At 38.4% G+C, this 18,636-nt stretch overlaps 1 protein-coding gene across 1 annotated transcript; it reads right to left on the bottom strand.

Moving 5' to 3' along the window:
- Positions 1-535: 535 nt before the first annotated feature.
- On the bottom strand, positions 536-17,137 carry LOC140236639 (uncharacterized). The gene is made up of 8 exons (XM_072316559.1): positions 16,345-17,137; positions 14,386-14,412; positions 5,663-5,891; positions 4,825-5,116; positions 3,481-3,659; positions 2,849-3,079; positions 1,776-1,984; positions 536-783 (listed from the first exon to the last, which is right to left on the bottom strand). Exons 1-8 carry the CDS (start codon positions 17,135-17,137, stop codon positions 536-538), a joined length of 2,208 nt encoding a protein of 735 aa, XP_072172660.1.
- Between the last annotated feature and the right edge of the window lie 1,499 nt (positions 17,138-18,636).

Below are 18,636 nucleotides of genomic sequence, written 5' to 3'. Positions count from 1 at the left end.
GGGGCTTACAGTCATTGCATTTCTACTGACGCAGGCTCCATCCTCCAAAACAATTTCACCAGGGGCGGATCCAGGAATTCTGTAAAGAGGGGGGGGGGGGGGAACTAATATTCCTGGTGCCACTTCCGATTTTCATTTCCTTTTTTTTCTTTTTATTTCTTTTGTTTTTGACGAAAAATAAAGGGGGGGGGGGGAGGCATGCGCCGGTTGCGCCCTCTCTGGATCCGCCACTGGACACCATTTTGAAAAGCGTCAGGTTGTTTGCAAAACAGGGTCATGCACAGTCATATTCTTAGCATGAATAACTATAAACTTGCGGTTGACAGGTGATCGAAAAGGATAGACACGCTATTGCTCATTCAAATACTTTGCGTAGAAACAGGCCTCATTAATCAGATCTGTTCTTGTGTCCCATTATTCGTTACATTTCATTCGGGTGTCGTCAAACTGCGCAGAGTCTTTCGTAGATATGAATGCAGCGACATGTTATGTAATCACGCTTCCAGCGTATAGCTAAAAAACTACGTCAGTCCGTTTATTGGCCGTCCCTCTTTCTTCTTCCTTTCGGTTTGTAGGCAAGGTAGACTCCGTCAGAATTGGTGTATCTAGTGACGGTGCTATCAATGAAACCAGCTTCCGTGATAGCGTCTGGAAGAACAAGTCCCTCCTGGTATTCTTCCATATAAGGCTCTGGGCCATGCAAGCCGGTCTCGTTCCAGTGGTAGCCCCACGTATTGCGTTCAACGTTGTACTCTCTCCAAGTCGGATTGGTCCAGTACCATACTAACAGAAAATGAAAGGACATAGTGTTATCAATCACCGACGGGAAAATATCAAAAAGGAATATGTACATATTTAAAAATACACGTATTTTTATATATCTGTCCCCATCCCATGCCAAACAGGAACTCTTCTTCAAAGGAATATTCTCAGCAACTGCGTTACTGATTGAGTATTTGGATCATCTAAGATCATAATAGAGCTGCTGTGACTTGAAATGTGATAGAGGTAATCGCAAACTACGCTTGTTTCTGGTTGGAGAGTCAGTATTCACTGCCCAGAAGGCATGGCTGGACCCTTACCTACACTCCTCTGTACTAACTGGAGCAGTATTAATGTCGCACTCTATCATACAGGGAGGTATATCTTTTCATCTCCCTGCCTGAATGGTGGTTAGACGAACATTTAGTGGGTTGGGTTGAATTCAATAGCTGCCTTGTGCAGGCCTCTAATGACCGAGTGAAAACATTTATCATCTTTGGCGAAATCTGATCGTAATCAAGATTTTCTTCTCATAACTGTGTTTGTTTATGTACAGAATATTATAACATTTTGAGGAATCATTTTTAACAGACTTTGCTATCACGTAACCAAGATCGCCCTCCTATGACATCACTCAAAAAAACTTTGTTCAATGGAAACAAATAGAAATTTATCAATGCATCTTTTATCCTACTAAGATTTTGTATAGATCTGATAGATAGTTTTTATTTTCAATTGATATTGCAGTCAACATAGGCAATCCCTGGCTTTTTACATTTATTGTGCACTTTTCTTTTAGGGTAGACTAGGTTCTATACTTGGATGTACCATTCCTAGTCGTTGAGACTGGATCTTAAGCCCAAACTAAACTAGGTTGGTCAAGATCTCTTTCCTCATGAAGGAGGAGGGAAAAAGCCCCAAATAACGAACGCTGTGAAGGAGACATCAGGGAATTAAGAATGATTTCATTAATAAAGATGGAAGAGAACTTGTCTTTTCCATACTCTGCTCACCATCAAAACCGCTTAGAGCGCCACCGGGGCGAAGTACCCTGAAAGCCTCGTTCAGTACTCGGCGTGCATTTTCTGCCGGCATCTCATGCAGCACGTATGTGAACTGTACAATGTCGAACGTCTCGTTTGCGAAAGGAATGTACTCTCCGTTGCCGTGGTAGAAGTTGACGTTGTGCATTCCTCGTTCTTCGTTCCACACCCGGCAAAACCTGACGGCAACAATTGACAAATTTAAAAATGTATAATTATAAATATTCATCGATATCTATACTTCAAAGTTAACGGCACAGACACCGGTATGCTTTGCTACGATCTGCAAACAATGAAACAATCGGTGACTGTAAAAGTCCCATTTTTCAGAGGCGAATCCCATATCGTGGATATCAGCCAGTCGAATCGCCCGGTCGAATCGGTCCCGAAAAAGACTTATAGTCTACCATTATGCATTCTGCTTGAATGAGAACAGGAGTCTTTACAGGCGACTCCCATAGTCTTTTATATGTTTTTTTCTTCATTATCTCAAAAAGTTATCATCAAAACGAGTTGGAAACCAGAAGTCCTATTTCAACTGAACTGTACCAACTCTTTAAGTAGTGTCTCAACTGTACACGTCATGCTGCCCAGACGATGCAGCTTTGCGTTTATATAAAAACGATTACAGCAGTGTCAAGTTTAGCTTCCCTCTTTCCTTTTCTCTCTCTTCAAGCCTGTGTTTTCTTCTTTCATGATATACCTTGTCTTTTCTTCCATTGATATATTTTCTTCCTTTTCTTTGCTTTCCAGAATCTATGAGCATGATTTACGTAGTAGAATGTTACAATTAAAAGTATTATGCTCAGACAGAAGAGGATGTACACGCTCGGATGAGTAAGAGGATGAAGAGGATGAAGAGGATGTGTATGCTCGGTAAACATGATTTAATACAAGATACACTCGACGTAATTACTAGAGTAAATACAATGTTCTTGGAGTGCATCGGTTTCGTTCTAGGATACAAAATGCTCAATGTGACATCTTCAAAATGTTGTTATGTCTTCTAAGGACGCTTTACAGATGAAAAGTCATTTCCTCACCTCACGTACGGAGCGGCGAGATCAATACCGATTACCTCTGCGTTAGGGTAGAGTTCACCGTACGAGAACGTCGAGTAGCAGTTCCCGGAACCGATGTCCAGGACGCGGTTGACCGGCTTGAGCTCGGAATGTAGATCTCTGACCCAAGTCTTAATAAGCTCTTCGTCCAAAAAGTTGTATTTATTGTTGGTCATGTAGGAGAGACGAACACTGTGTGGGTCCTGGTAACCACTGCGAGACAATAGAAATAATCAAGAAAAATACAGAATTTGTGACCAATCAAAATAACGGAAAATATTTCAAGGAGTTTGGGTTATTACTATTGTGACTGCACAGAAATTAAGCTTGAGCTGTACCATAAGCACACAATGATGATACCTCTCTCACTAAAGGAGGAATGGGGGAATATAATGTAAATATACTGATCATACCAGGTTCAGGGATGTAGATAGATATAAAAGAGATACAAACGTATCATAGGCCTAAATCACGCTTGGCAACAGTTCTGTTCTACGTAAGCAATCTGTGACAAATAATGTGCAGTGTACTAGTTATTTCTGCCCTATAAAGTATCACCTGCCCGGTAACACGCACTCTTTTAACTTCCATCTAATGACAAATGCTATACGTACTCTGGCATGAAGTGGACGGATGTCTTGGTGTAATGGTAAGGCAGGGCGAGGGACTCTGTAACGCCGGGAGCCCAGACATCCGAATCGCCTTCTTCGCCGGTGTAGGACGGGGTGGTGAACATCCAGGCTTGTAAATATGCAAGGTATTCGTCGAGTGCGAATTCGTCCCGTCTAAAGGCCTGTTTGGAAAGAGAAACGAAGGGTACATAGAGATAGGTTATGGATAAAGAATTTAATCTGCTTGTGGCACGGGTATGGAATAAATCCTAATATTCCTCTATTCTATCCTTCTTCCTCTCCCAGTCAGGATAAGCTTTGTCTTTATGACATTAAAAGTATTCAATGAAATGTCCAAGACCATTAATACCATTTCCATTTGCCTTTATCATCATCCCTTTTATTTTCATGAATTTCATCCTGATATAGGGAGTTTCATTTTGATTAAAGATTTGCATCGACCATAATCATTAACATCAGCCTCATTTCATTGCCAAATACCATAACAATTCAGCAGAAGTCAGACGATTTTTGTTACCAGCCCTTTTCCTCCATAAACTCGATGACCCCCACAGCAATAATTGAAAATGTCGTTTTTGTTTGTTTGTTTGTTTGTTTGTTTGTTTGTTTGTTTTTTTTTTTGGGGGGGGGGAGGGCATCATACATTTCCTGGCGTTTTTGCGAATCCCGGCGAGACGTTGTTACAACTCCTGCGTTTTTACAAAACCCGGCGTTTTGAATCCCGGCTCCACAGCCCCTTCTTTCATTGTTGTCGCATTGGTCTTGTGATAATAACAGGAAAAAAAAAAAAAACGCTTTTCATAATTGCAATAGGCCCTATCCCAGCATTTCTCCACAATATTGTGTCGCCTTCAGGGGTTTTACATTATAATTTGTGATTTTATTGCTTGCATAATAGTCTTATATCAGACCCACACCTCTTGGCTATTATAGTGTCGGCCAGTAGTGCCAGAAGATCGACAATGAGGTCAATGACCCACCAGTGAATCACAGCCAGCTACTTTAGCTATAGGGTTAGGGTTAGGGTTAGGGTTAGGGTTAGGGTTAGGGTTAGAGTTAAGGTTACATTTAGGGTTAGGGTTAGGGTTGGGGTTGAGGTCAGGGTTAGGGTTAGATGCCTCAATTTCGGTGCAGTCCATTAGATAACTTATTGTATGACATGTATCAATTTGAATATCAATGAACATTAATTTATGTATACAGCTGCTATTAACGAATTAGTACTTCATTGTACTTCAGCCTATTTCTATACCAGGGAAAAACAAGTCAGGCGTTATAAAACACTTCCATGTTTACTTGTATGAATTGCCAGTGTTACGTGCTCACCTGCACAAAAAGGTAATTTTCAAAGGCAGTGATAGGACCAGTGCCGTCTACCAGCGTCTCAAAGACAGGTGGTTCCGGCTGAAAGGCGGGCAGGCGATCCACCAGGATCATCTTCATGAATGTAACGAAATTTTTAAAGTAGTCGATGTCGTTACCGTCCCAATTGATGCCAAGGAAATCGTGAAAGAGCTGGCTCTCGACAAGGGAAGCTCTCCGAAGCAAACGCTGCATGTACTCGTTGAGTGCAGACAATGTCGCGGTGTTCTTTGACGGTAAATTCAGCTCATGATACCTGAAAAGTCACATTCACAATGCATAAAATCGGATTCGTTACCATGTCATCAAATTGGTATATATATCAATGAGAAACAACGTCTTTAACAACAAAAGCTTGCGTTATGTTAAGAGACTGGAAAAAGGGGCTTTTATAGCGGATTAATAATGCTCTTATGTGCGTTGAATTGTCATACCTTCCCAATGCAGCTTTCAATGACTGATTGTACGTGGTAGCCAGTAGGCATTAAATGATTTTATTGATATTTGAATAGGAAGTTGGTAAACAATTGGGAGATTTCAAAAGCATTTCAAAATAACTTATTTTAAGTTCACGATGCTTTTTCACTTCAGATCGTTAACAATCTGAATAAACAGCAATCAGTTAAAACCTCAACGTTAAGTCTAGGCTGGGGAGTTTTGTAAGAATATGCATTTTTTCTTACATAACAAGTTTCCCATCATTTGATAATAATAATAATAATAATAATAATTTAGTAGGTGCATTGCAATAGAGCAATGCACCTGCAACTGATTTAGCCCAACAAAGTGTCCGATTACATACCATGGAATCATAGCGTCAAACTTTTGGAATTCTGTGTACTGTCGGTGGATGAAGCTCACTTGCGTCTGCCCGTCATCGGAGATGATTTGGTAGTCGATTCGGTACACCGGTTCGCCGCGAAAGTCAGGCGGATCCAGACTCACGACTTTGGCGTTGATCGGATTGCCGAAGAGAGCGGGAGGGAAGTATCCCGCGTGGGCGACTGCCAGAAGCGCCACGAAGATGCAAATTTTGCCATTGTTCCTCAATAAATGCATTATTGCAGCAGCGGATGTCACGGTAAATAGATTTAATGTTTCAGTATGCAAGATTCTTTATATGACAGAAGACAAAATCTAACGATTGAGGTGAACACGAGAAAAAAAAAAACACCTCTACTCTGCAACTAGTATAATGGTAGGAGTCAAGATTGGAGTAGGCATACAGCAGATGTGTGATGTCAAGTTTCTCCTCTGCCACTTTTAGGGAGAGCAGCCAATCTTCTTCTTATTTAAAGGTCTCGAGGATGAAAGGCAAATATTGCTTTGCTGAAGCTATCAGTTTGGGAGAATTATCATGATAACGAGGAACAAACATGGTATCAGTGACTGATCACGAGATCAACTAGTATCTGTCATGCTGCTTAGTTTCAACAATTGTTTTCCTTCAGATAAAGCCCCCCCCCCCCCTCGCTGGTCCTGCCAATAGGCCAACGTCTAACGGTTAATGACTGCATGGGGGGGGGGGGGGAGCGCGTACAGGTCAGTATTCTTAACGCCCCATCCCCTCGGCCTTTCTTTAAACACAAATATTGTAAAGGGTATGGAATCTGGTGTCCAAGTTTGGAAAGCTACGTGACTACTTTGCTTTATCTCTTTGCACTCCATTGTTTCGTTGGAGGTGAAATTGGGGATCCACTTTGGTAAGTGATGCAGATAAGAAACACGATGTACATCCATGCTCATCTTGTGTGTGAGATTCTTTTCGTTTTTTCAGTGTCACCTGCAGCTAACCGCCGTCAAATTCAGACAAATTCAAGTATGAATTGGGAATGCATGGGTACGAGTAATGGTAGTGGTAGATAATTTGAAGTAGCAGCAAAATGTATTCTACACGTGGTACCTGCTATTTTCGTTTCCGTGCACACTCCTAATTGTCAATGGCAAATGAAATGTGATAAGACAATTATGTTCGGTGTAACTTTCAAGTACCCGTATATAATAATAATAATAATAATAATAGTAATAATGATGATACTACTACTACTGCTACTACTACTACTAATAACAATGATAATAGTAATAAAAAGAATAATGATAGTCATAGCCAGAGAGCTAGCAACCACTCAATTTACCCCATCAAGCCCAAAAGGTTTGACCCCTCAGAGTTGCTGGGGCCACCCTCATTAAAGGACAAGTTCACCTTCATAAACATAAGGATTGAGAGAATGTAGCAATAGTAGTAGAACACATCAGTGAAAGTTTGAGGAAAATCGGACAATTCGTTCAAAAGTTATGAATTTTTGAAGTTTTTGTGCAGTAACCGCTGGATGAGAAGACTACTGCAGTGTATGAATAACTTAGATGTCACATGCGTCACAACAATATATGGAAAATATAAAGAGAATTTCACAAAATTTCATCTTTTGAAAAAAGTACACATTCCCCTGACTCGTCGCCGACAAATGATATGGGTAATATTATCCCCCTGCCTTTTGAAAGAGGCAGGTCAAGTGCTCTTTTATCATGCGAAAAAAAGTGAAAATATGTTGAATTTTCTTTTACATTTTCTTTATACTGTTGTACGCATATGACTCACAAGCTGTAGTAGTCTCCTCATCCAGCGGTTCCAACAAAAAAAAAAATAAAAATTCATAACTTTTGCATCGATTGTCCAATTATCCTCAAACTTTCACTGATGTGTTCTACTAATATTGTTGCATTCTCTCAATCCTTATGTTTATGAAGGTGAACTTGTCCTTTAACAAAATGCGCGTCAGCCTGGTCCCGGAGGACGGGTTCGGCCCCCAGGGACCCCCCGAAAAGGGCCCTTGGCGGGTATAATTTACCCCATGGAGCCCATGAACCAAACTTGGTCTAAACGAACGTCCTATGGGTGTACATCATAAAAATATAAAAACTGACAAAATATCTGGTCGAGAAAGGGGCTGCCAGACCGCTAGTTTGTAGGCACAAACCCCTGTTGATAGTTACGCAGTCTGCATCAAGACTACACTTTCCCATAGGTTCTGTACTGTAGCGTCTCTCAACAGTCTGAGGGACAGTGCCAGTTGAGTGCATGTAGTAGTCTTGGCGCAGACTCTGTAACTCCTAACAAGGGTTTGTACCCACAAACTACCCGGTATACCCTGGGACCCAGGGTAGTTTGCAGGCAGAAATTGGCCAGGCACAATAGAACACACACACACACACACTTTTTTTTTGTTTTTCAATGATATTTTATTGATTTCATTCAAATTAATCATAAATCAACCCATTCTGGGTGTAACATGAACACAAGAACGGTACAAATGCCATTCAAAAGACAAATCCATTACCAACTTATACTGCCCATCATCTCCCTTCAAACATAACAACTCGATTATAAATCAAACCTACTGACCATTTCTTCACGAGAAAATATTGACCTGTACCAAAAAAAAATGTATATATATATATATATATATATATATATGTATCTTTGACTATGGTATACTTATACTGCCAATCATCTCTCTTCAACATAACAACTCGATTATAAATCGAGTATGTAAGGGTATATATATACAAGGGTATATACATAAAAAAGCAACAAAAATACGTTATACAAACTAGAATGAAATCATTTCATTGAAATCAAATCCCCATCCCCCACCAACCCCGATGCACTCAAACCTATCCCACACCCCCACCACAACCCCAAACACATACATCCACAACCACCACACACATACACCCCAAACACCAACACACATACACACCAACACCAAAAACGCACATACACACATACACCCCACACACAAAACACACCCGAAGCGATACCACCTTCCTTCCTAATAAAAACGACTTCCAAATTCAGAAACATTTTCCCATTTCAGCAAATGTAATCCCAACTTATTTCTTTTTATAGCAATTTCTTTTTCTTCATCCCGAAAACTTATTATTCTTTTACAAATTTCCTCCAAAGTAGGAATTTTTCCCTCCGACCTAGATCTAAAAATAATATATTTCAAAATAAAAATTATTGTATTATAAAATTTTACTTTTGGATCCCTTCCCGTAACACCAAAATGAACGTCTCTCCACTCTATATTTCGAAGATCTGCCATCTCAAACCTATCTATCACTTCCTGCCACAAATTCTTAACATACACACAATCCCAAAATAAATGTTTATATGTTTCTACCGATTGCTCACAAAAAGAACACCGGTTATTTGCAACAAAACCAAACTCAAAAAGATTTTCCTTTGTATAAACAACTCCATGTAATAATTTATACTGAAATTCCCTAAGTTTTGTTAGAAGTGTTGTCATTCTTGGTCTTAAAAATATATGTGTAATTTCCTTTTTCGAAAACAAATAATCATTTTGGCCATCTTTCATTCGTAAAACATACAATTGCTGTAAATTTGTAACAAAGAGTTCATACACCGTTCTAAATGAAACATCTTTCAATAAAATTACATTCTCAAAAATTTTCAAAGAAATATTATATTCCTCTTTATCAACAGAATAAAAATCATATATATTTCCCTCAAATTTCTGGCTTCTTACAACAACCTCCCCTATTTCCCAAACTTTAACTATATTTTCACTATCTAATCCTAACCTGTGAAAATATACTGCTGATCTCATACGATCTTTTTCCATAATTTGCTTCACTAAATAAATATTCTTCCTATATAAATTTTCACAAAAAATCATTTTCCCTTTACACAAATAATCCTTATTATTAAAAAAAATTGGATTAATCTTACCTTCTTGATAATTCCGGTTATTCTCCATTTCTTGCCATGCCCTCAAAATTTCTAAATAAAACCATGGTACATTAAACTTTAGAAATCGTATATCATAATTGCACAAAAATATGAATCTTCCTCCCGCAGTCTTAAAAATATAATCAAAGAAAAGTTTCCATCCCATGAGCTTCTCACCATATAACAATCGCTTCAACCACATAATTCGTTGACTCTTAACAAACAATTCAAAATTTGTCATTCTAAGACCGCCCTCACTATAATCCTGATAACAAATAACCCTTTTAATTCGATCTTTACCATTCCATATAAATTCAAAACAAATTTTATTGATATCTGCCACTACCCACTTTGGAACCTCTATTGATGAAGATACATAATATAATTTAGACAGAGCATATGTTTTGAGCAAAAATATTTTTCCCATTACAGTCAAATCTCTTTGTCTCCACCATCCCAAAAGTCTTTTAATCTTACTCAGTATCTCTTTATAATTCATTTCTTCTCTGACCTTAATATCCAATGCAAAATACACTCCTAAAATCTTTATTTCAGTTACAACATTACCCATGGGTAATCTTTCATGTTCTCCCTTTTTCTTCCCTATACTCATTACCTTTGTTTTATCAATATTAACCTTCAAACCACATAATTCATAAAAATCCTTAAATATTTCCTGTATTCTGATAATTGATGACCTATGTCTAACAAATAAAGTCATATCATCAGCATATAAAACTTGTCGAACCTCAAAATTCTCAAACTGAATACCTCTAATCCCATTATCCCTTCTCACCGCCTGCGCCAGAATTTCCATTACCAATAAAAACAAATATGGTGATAATGGGTCGCCTTGCCTCACCCCTCGCTTTATATCAAAATAACCTGTCGAAACACCTCCGTTCATAACACAACTACTTATTCCATTATACATGATTTTCACCCAAGAACAAAACGACTCACCAAACCCAAATAATTCTAACACCTTAAATAAGAATTTGTGCGAAACTGAATCAAACGCTTTTTCAAAATCAACTGCTATCAAATATGCCTCTTCTTCGCAGTAATTATTACAATAGAAAATCATATCATCTATCAAACGCAAAGCCTCACCAATATACCTGTTTTCTATATAACCAACTTGATCCAGATGAACAATCTCATATAAAACTCCCTTTATTCGCTTTGCCATTATCTTAGAAAGCATCTTATAATCCGTGTTCAACAAAGTAATCGGTCTATAATTCTTTATAAATAATGGATCTTTGCCCTCTTTTTCAATCAATGTTATTACACCTTGTTTTTGAGACGTTGCTAAACAACCTTTCTCAAAAGCTTCATTGAAAACTTCAACCAATAAACTTCCTATTTGTGGCCAAAATGTAAGATAAAATTCAACTGTAAATCCATCATTCCCAGGTGATTTATTTAATTTCATACTTTTTAAACACTCCCAACATTCCTCCTTAGTAATTTTTCCTTCACAAAAATTCTTACTGTCATCACTTAATTGAGGAATGTCTTTACAAAATACACTTTCTCTGAAATCATCACACACTGATTCATCTTCTGAATACAGATTTCTATAAAAATTTCTAATTAATCGCATTATTACATCCTTCTCTTTAATCACATTTCCCTTATCATCGCACATTTCCCGTATAACCGTTTTCTGTTTATTCGACTTGAGCAACTGCTCAAAATACTCTTGATTCTGTTCACCCTCTTCATACCAGACCACTCTTGACCTAACTTTTAATCCATCCGTATACACATTATACAATTTCTTCAATTCCGTTTTTTTACTCTCTATATCCTTTAAAATTCCACCACTATCAGGAGACGACAGAAGATTTTTCTCCAAAATATCTATTTCATATTCCAATTGCTGTATACTTAATCTTTTCTCCTTTGATTTTTTCTTCGAAAATTTCATTGCAAAATTTCTCATTTTCATCTTTAAAAAATCCCAGAAAGAAGATTTAGTATCAAACTCCGTCAACCATTGTAATTCAATACTTTTTATTTCTTCATTCATTCCCTGTACAAATTCCTTATCAACACACAAACTATTATTAAATTTCCAATAAGACTTCCCATAACTTTCATTATATCGAATAGATTTCAGTTGTAAAAAAATCCCAGAATGATCAGGTGCTACTGATGATATAATCTCACATGTTCTTACTGAACTTTCCAAATCCTTTGATATAAACCAGTAGTCTAAACGACTTTGAACCAGCGGAGCGATTTGCCTGAAAGTAAATCGCTTTAACACTGGGTTCCGTTTCCGCCATATATCAATCAAATTCATTTTCTTTAAAAAACCCTCTAATTCTTTACTACCACTCATTCTCAAATTAGTACTTACACCCATATAATCCAAATCTTTATTCATTACTACATTAAAATCTCCACCCAAAATTAACGAATAATTCATAGAATATAAATTTGACAAACAATCATTAAAATTCACAAGAAAATCAATTTGTCTTTGCACCCTATCCCTTGTTGGGAAATAAACATTTCCCAGAAGCAGTTTGTAACCTAGCAAATCCCCTTTTAAAACCACAAAACGCCCTTCATCATCTTTCATAACCTGATCAATCTTAAAATTCAATCCAGGGGCTAACAAAATCATTACTCCCCTACTATGATTTGACCCATGACTAAAAATGATACGTCCTCCCCATTCTCCTTCCCACTCTCCCTCAATATCAGGGGTACTGTACGTTTCCTGTAACATAACCATATCCCCCTTTCTCATTCTAACCCAATCAAAAATCATCTTTCTCTTTACTCGATCCCGTACCCCCCTCACATTAAGTGAAATTAAATTCAGACCCGCCATGATGTATGATAAACGGTATCTACGTAACCGAGAGGGAAAATCCTACCTACATGATATTGATAAAAACGGTATCCCACACACCACTTCAATTTCACACCACCACGCACACAACAGAACACACACCCACTCACCCGTACCCTACTGAAGCTAAGTCTAAAAGACCAAGAAAAAAGATGGTATCCCACACACCACTTCCATTTCACACCACCACACACATAGCACAATACACACTCACTCACCCGTACCCGACCCACCCCCGACAACACAAAACTTATCCTATTCATCCTCATTCTACCCCACATCCGTCAAAAATTAACACCTACACATTTCTGAAGCCGCTCCCCTCCCACATTATACTTTCTATCCCGTCACAAATAATTATCACACACAAAGTTACCCCATCTATTGTACTGTCACCAATAATCCCAAGCATGGTATACCTGCTTCCCTTCACACAAACAACTAGGACATCCACTCCCCGCACACCTATCTCTCCCACTTAATTATTGATCTTTGTCTTCCAAAACCTCCTAAACTAAAAAAAAAAAAAAAAAAAAAAAAAAAAAAAAACCCGACAATTATAAATATAATGAAAGTACAAATATTCTATATCCCCTCCTCCTATTCCTAAAACAAAATGTTGAAAGCTTATTCAATCTAAACCGTCTGAACCCCCCAAAAAAGAGGGGAAAAAAAGAAACATGACAGTGGAATCTACGTTATACGCACGTGATATAAACAATATAAAATCACGTTAATGGCTACCTCCGCGTTGCCAAGGCAACACTCGAAAACCAATCTGACACAACAATCAGACTGGAGGGTGATTTGGTATACACAACAATCCTCATGAAAGGATCGGAAAGACAGAATACTCTTCTTCCTATTACACTGAGCACAAACCAAACCTTCAGCAAAGAAAAAAAAAAAACAAACTAACAAATTCCTGAGTTTACCTAGATGGCAGAGAAGAAGAAGAAGAAGAAAAAAAAAAAAAGATAGACTCTCTTCAATGCAATCAAAATCTGTACGTACTTGTACAATCAAAACTCAAACCGACAACATTCATTTGCAACATGTGATACATAAAAACAACAACCACACCCACAAAAAAGAAACGTTTGGCATACTAATCCGTTCTACCCATTCAAGTTGCAATAAAAGCACATAATATATATACTTAAACAATCCTCATTCACGAGTTGTTTCTAGTTTTTTTTTTCCTAAGTCGTTCTTGTAAATTTACGCTCTCCACAGTGAGTGGCCGTTTTCTTTCTACCCAAAACAGCACGGGAAACAACCAGTTAAAGGAGCAAAAATATCTTGAAGAATCAATCTCATGAAAAAAAAAAAAGGAAAAAAAAAGAAAAGAAAGATAACGACATGGCTTACCAAACAAACAAATCAACCTGTGCAAACCAATGTCTTCACCGAAACCTGTAGTGGCAAATAGCCACTTTGACAGCATGAAATCACATTTTTATGTAAATTAAAAATATGATCTTTCCTTCGGAGCATAATGACTCCACAACAAACAAAGGAAAACGTCAGGTTAACATGTCCCCCATTATGCCTAAAACGGGAAACCCTCATCTCATTACGTCACTGGCTGCCTCCGCACTGCTCCAGGCATTCCCAAGACTTCAAACGTCTATTCAAAGACACAACAAAAATACCATAGGAGTCGACTCCTTTGTTTAACCTGTCACCCACTATGCCTTCAATGATAAACATTCATCCAATTTACATATTCCGTGGCTGACTGTCTCCGCGCTACCCAAGGCAGCGCAGAAACAGCCAATGAGAGGACCACATGGCCTACACAGCGTAGAAACAGCCAATGACAGGGCCACATGGCCTACACAACCAAACTCGTGAAAGGTTAAAAAAAAAAAAAAAAAAAACTAGTTCAATGAAACTGACAAAAACAAATTACGAATTCCTAGTTTGAAACATGAACCAAAATTCCTAAATACATCTGCTTTCTTCATTAGGTATACAACCCTTTCATAACATGTAAAATCCATCCTATACAATTCAGTTACTGCCAAACAAGACCAAACCCCTAGCAGCAGGTGGCCACTTGGAATGCATTTAACAATGAGCACATGCAAAATAGAGTCTATATTGCATAAAGGGCCCAACACCTATTCAAAAAAAAAAAAAAAAAAATACACACCACACACACACCTGAAAAACTCCTGTCACCCCACTGTGTCAAAAGTGGGAAACCTTCATCAAACTCTACATACTCCGTGACAGGTTGCTTTCGCGTTGCCCAGGGCAACGCAGAACGAGGCAGTCAGAGGGCGACTTGACATACATGACCAAACACATAAACACAAGTTCAATGTCTTCATCATAATGCCGAAGCAGGACAAACAAATTACAAATGCCTTCTTTAAATCATCGGCTAAAATTCCTTACTACGTCTGCCATTTTCATTGAACGTGTACTCTTCCAATAGTTTTTTTTTTTTCCTAAACATATAAAAACCCGAACTGTATAAATCAAGAATTACCAAGCGGATCCAACCTTGTCGGCCACTTGGAGTGTATGAAAAATCAAGCTTCAAATTAGAAATGAAAATCAACGTATGCAAATAGAGATGCCGCCCATCTTTCGAAGCTGCCTATTCTAAATTCTTCCAAAGCGCCTATTCTATGTAAAAGATTCGGTTAAAAATCCATCAAGTTAAACCAACTTAAAACTCCCATTACGTTAGTTCCACTCAACCGTTACAAAAAAAAAAAAGAAAAAAAAGAAAGCAGCACTCTTAATACACTGTTCATTGTATTCCATGAGCCATTATCATGAAACTTTGGATTCTCCAATCACAACTCAAATTCTGTATCCATTATCGTCTGAACAGATAAAGTCTTAAAACACGAATCATTTCCAGTTGACAACTTCTCGTCTCCATTCTCCGAACAGAATTTATGTCTACATTCATCTGATTTAATCAATAAACCGCTTTATCAACTTTTAGCGTCTTTCTGGATTCTCTCCTCGCCATGCACATAATCATAATTCCTTCCTTTAATTTTGGACTTTCTTACCATGCTTCCATATTCCCCTAAACTTCGCCTATCAACATGCAATGTTTTTGTATTCTCTTCCAAAGACCCAGGGGGCTTGAACCAATGCCTCTATACATAACATTCATCCACTTTACCTTTCCTTCCTCTCTGTCAGATATTTAATCGTAGAAAATAGATGCACATAGGTCTATGCCCTTAAACTGCATTTCTTAATCAATTTTTCCACTTAAATTTACATACATTTTTAAACGTCAAAAAGAAAAAGAAAAAAAAAAACTCCTATGACATTATTTTCACTCAAACGTTACAACAACAACAAAAGAAAAAAAAAAGAAAAAGAGACTCAATACACTGTTCATTGTATTCCATGAGCTATTATAACATGAAACTCCGGATTCTCCAGTCACAACTCAAGTTCTGTTACAATTGTCATCTGAACAGACAAAGTCTTAAAGTCTCAGTCAGTTCCAGTTCACGACTGCTAGCTTCCATTTCTCAAACAAAATCACTCAAACGTTACAATATCTTCCGTTTCTTAACTTAAACGTCTACGTTCATGTGATTATCAAAAATTAAACCGCTTTATCAACTTTTAGCGTCTTTCTAGAATCACTCCTTGCCATGCACATATTCTCTCCTTTAATTTTAGGACTTTCTTGCCATGCTTCCATGTTCCCCTAAGCTTCAACACCAACATGCATTTTTCCTCCTCCATTCATAGGAAAACTCGCTTCACCTCCGTTTCTCTTCATTCCGCTTACCTCATTTTTTCTCCACCGGCACCATTGAACATTTTCTCCTCCATTAGTTTTGACGCTGGTTCGTCTCCTTACCTCCATGCTTCTCCATGCCTTTCATGCTTTCCACAAACCCTTTCTGCTTCTCTACTGGCAACCACACCCGGTCCACAAATAGCTTCGTTGGTTCCGACCTTGAAAAGTAAGCGAGTTTGCCTGCGTTCCTTGCAGCAATCAGGGCGGGCAATTGCGTTTGGCGCGCCATTCTCATTCTTAGCGGAATGTCTTCCTTTATGTAGATGTTAGTACCTTTGAGATTTTTAGCGCTTTTCATGATCCTCTCTCGGTCGCCATAGTGAACAAAGCGAGCCTTAATTGGGCGTGGTTTCGACTTCGCCGCAATTCTGTGAACACGCTGATACTCTATGTCCGCAACCTCGTCTGCTGATAGTTTTAAGTTCTTAGTGTAGACTTCTTTCAGGATCTCGCTCACATTTTCGTTCTCCTTCTCCGGTATCCCTATGAAGACCAAGTTCTCCCGCGCGACGTACATCGACAATTTGTCAATTTCATCCTTCAAGGCAGTGTCTTTCTCCTCCAGTTTTTCTTCCAAAACCTTTACTTTTCCTTTCAATTTCTCAGTCTCTTCCGCTTGGAAACTGACAGAAGCTTTGATTTCAGTGAACATCTTCTCGAGTTGTTTCACTTGTTCCTTCAGGTTATGGTCCAATAGGGAAAATCGCCCCTCTATTTTCTCCATTTGCTGGTCAAGGAGAGCCCGGAAATTTGGGAGGAGACTGTCTTGAGGGCTGGGCGGCGTCATTCCGGCCTCGGCCCGAGGCCTCTTTGGTGCGGCGGTCTTACCGCTGTTCCGCAGGTTGCTGGCCATCATAACTGCACTATCACTATGGGGAATCGGGAGCGGACTTCGAAACGCGTGCTCACTCACCAACCATCAAACCAACACACCAACCAACACAACCAACACAACCAACACAACCAACACACACACACACACACACGCACACACTCACACACACACACACACACACACACACACGCACATACGCGCACACATTCCTTTATGTAATTATACATACCGGTACACAAAACATGTCACATACAGTAGGCTCTACAGCCAGGATACCTTGCACACAATAAATGTCAGACCTATAAGAAGTTCATACCTTTTGATTATTTTACATGGATGCTATCAATGGACATTTCAGCAGGAACACTAAAGAGAATACAAACTATATGTGAATTTGTATCATGTTTTACTGGCCCCACCGTTTACTTATCCTTACTATGTATTCACCTTATGAGACACAAATGGAGCTTTCAGAAAATGTTGAAATAAACCTTTCATTGTAAGTACCCTTTAGTTTCAGACCAACCACAGAAGCACTAAAGGCCAATTGTATAAAACATTGAAGTAAACCATATCATCATTAGTGTTCACTGTGTCTCGAGTGCAAGACCAGTGCAGTTTCAGTTATTCAATTCAATAAGTTTAATAAAGTTCATGTCAATAACAGTATGTCGGATACAGCTTGGAGCATTTCCTTTTCTCACTTTTTTCATTTAAAATGCATAAATTATAGAACAACATATATATACAATAATTAGAAGGAACACTGTATAAATACTTCGTGGGCGAGCGGAAAATAAATTCGATTATGGAAAATAGTGATCCACTAAAAAGCAAAGCTTGTCGGACGTGGATCGCTAGATAAATAATGAGTGAATGATATACTATTCTATAACAATATACATGTAGTTATTTTGAGATACACAGGTCGGGAAAAAAAAAATATAGAATACCAATGCTAATGCCCGGACACTGTTCACTGAACCACGTGTACCGGGAAAATATGACAAGGACAACACATTCGTACACACATTCAATTACCCACACGCATATACACTGTAAGACGCGAGACAGTACCGAGAGGAGAGAAGACGGTAACAATACAAGTCTACGAAGAACAAAAGACAGGAAAGGAAGAGGAGAGAAGAAAGAAGAGAGGTCTGCATACAGAACACGCCAAGTGCTGCGACATCAGGACAGGTGAAAGCTCAAGCATGAATTAAAGCGATTTAAATTATCTAGAATTATAAGCAGAGAGTAAATGTTTTCTGAGTTTGTACTTGAATGTGACAAATTTGGGGAAATCTTTTAAACTATTATCTAAATTATTCCAAAGTCTGGGTCCGGTATAAAGAAATGTATTTTGGGCATGTGCGGTTCTCATTAATGGAAGATGGAAGTCGTCGGATCGTCGCGTGGGATAGTTATGAACATGACTGTTTCGATGAAATGAATCGTGGAATATTTTAGGTAAAAAGTTACTGTTGTAATTAAACATGAACTGGCCAAGTTGAAAC

This window comes from Diadema setosum, chromosome 13, assembly GCF_964275005.1.
Source record: "Diadema setosum chromosome 13, eeDiaSeto1, whole genome shotgun sequence".
NCBI lineage: Eukaryota > Metazoa > Echinodermata > Echinoidea > Diadematoida > Diadematidae > Diadema > Diadema setosum.
This window is presented reverse-complemented; position numbering and strand designations above follow the sequence as displayed.

Coding starts and splice junctions, on each gene's coding strand:
- LOC140236639 (XM_072316559.1), bottom strand. CDS start 17,137: ATGGCCAGCAACCTGCGGAACAGCGGTAAGACCGCCGCACCAAAGAGG. Junction 14,413..16,344: donor AGGCATGGAGAAGCATGGAG/GTAAGGAGACGA, acceptor GTTTCAAACTAG/GAATTCGTAATTTGTTTTTG. Junction 784..1,775: donor CGCTCTAAGCGGTTTTGATG/GTGAGCAGAGTA, acceptor ATTTTCTGTTAG/TATGGTACTGGACCAATCCG.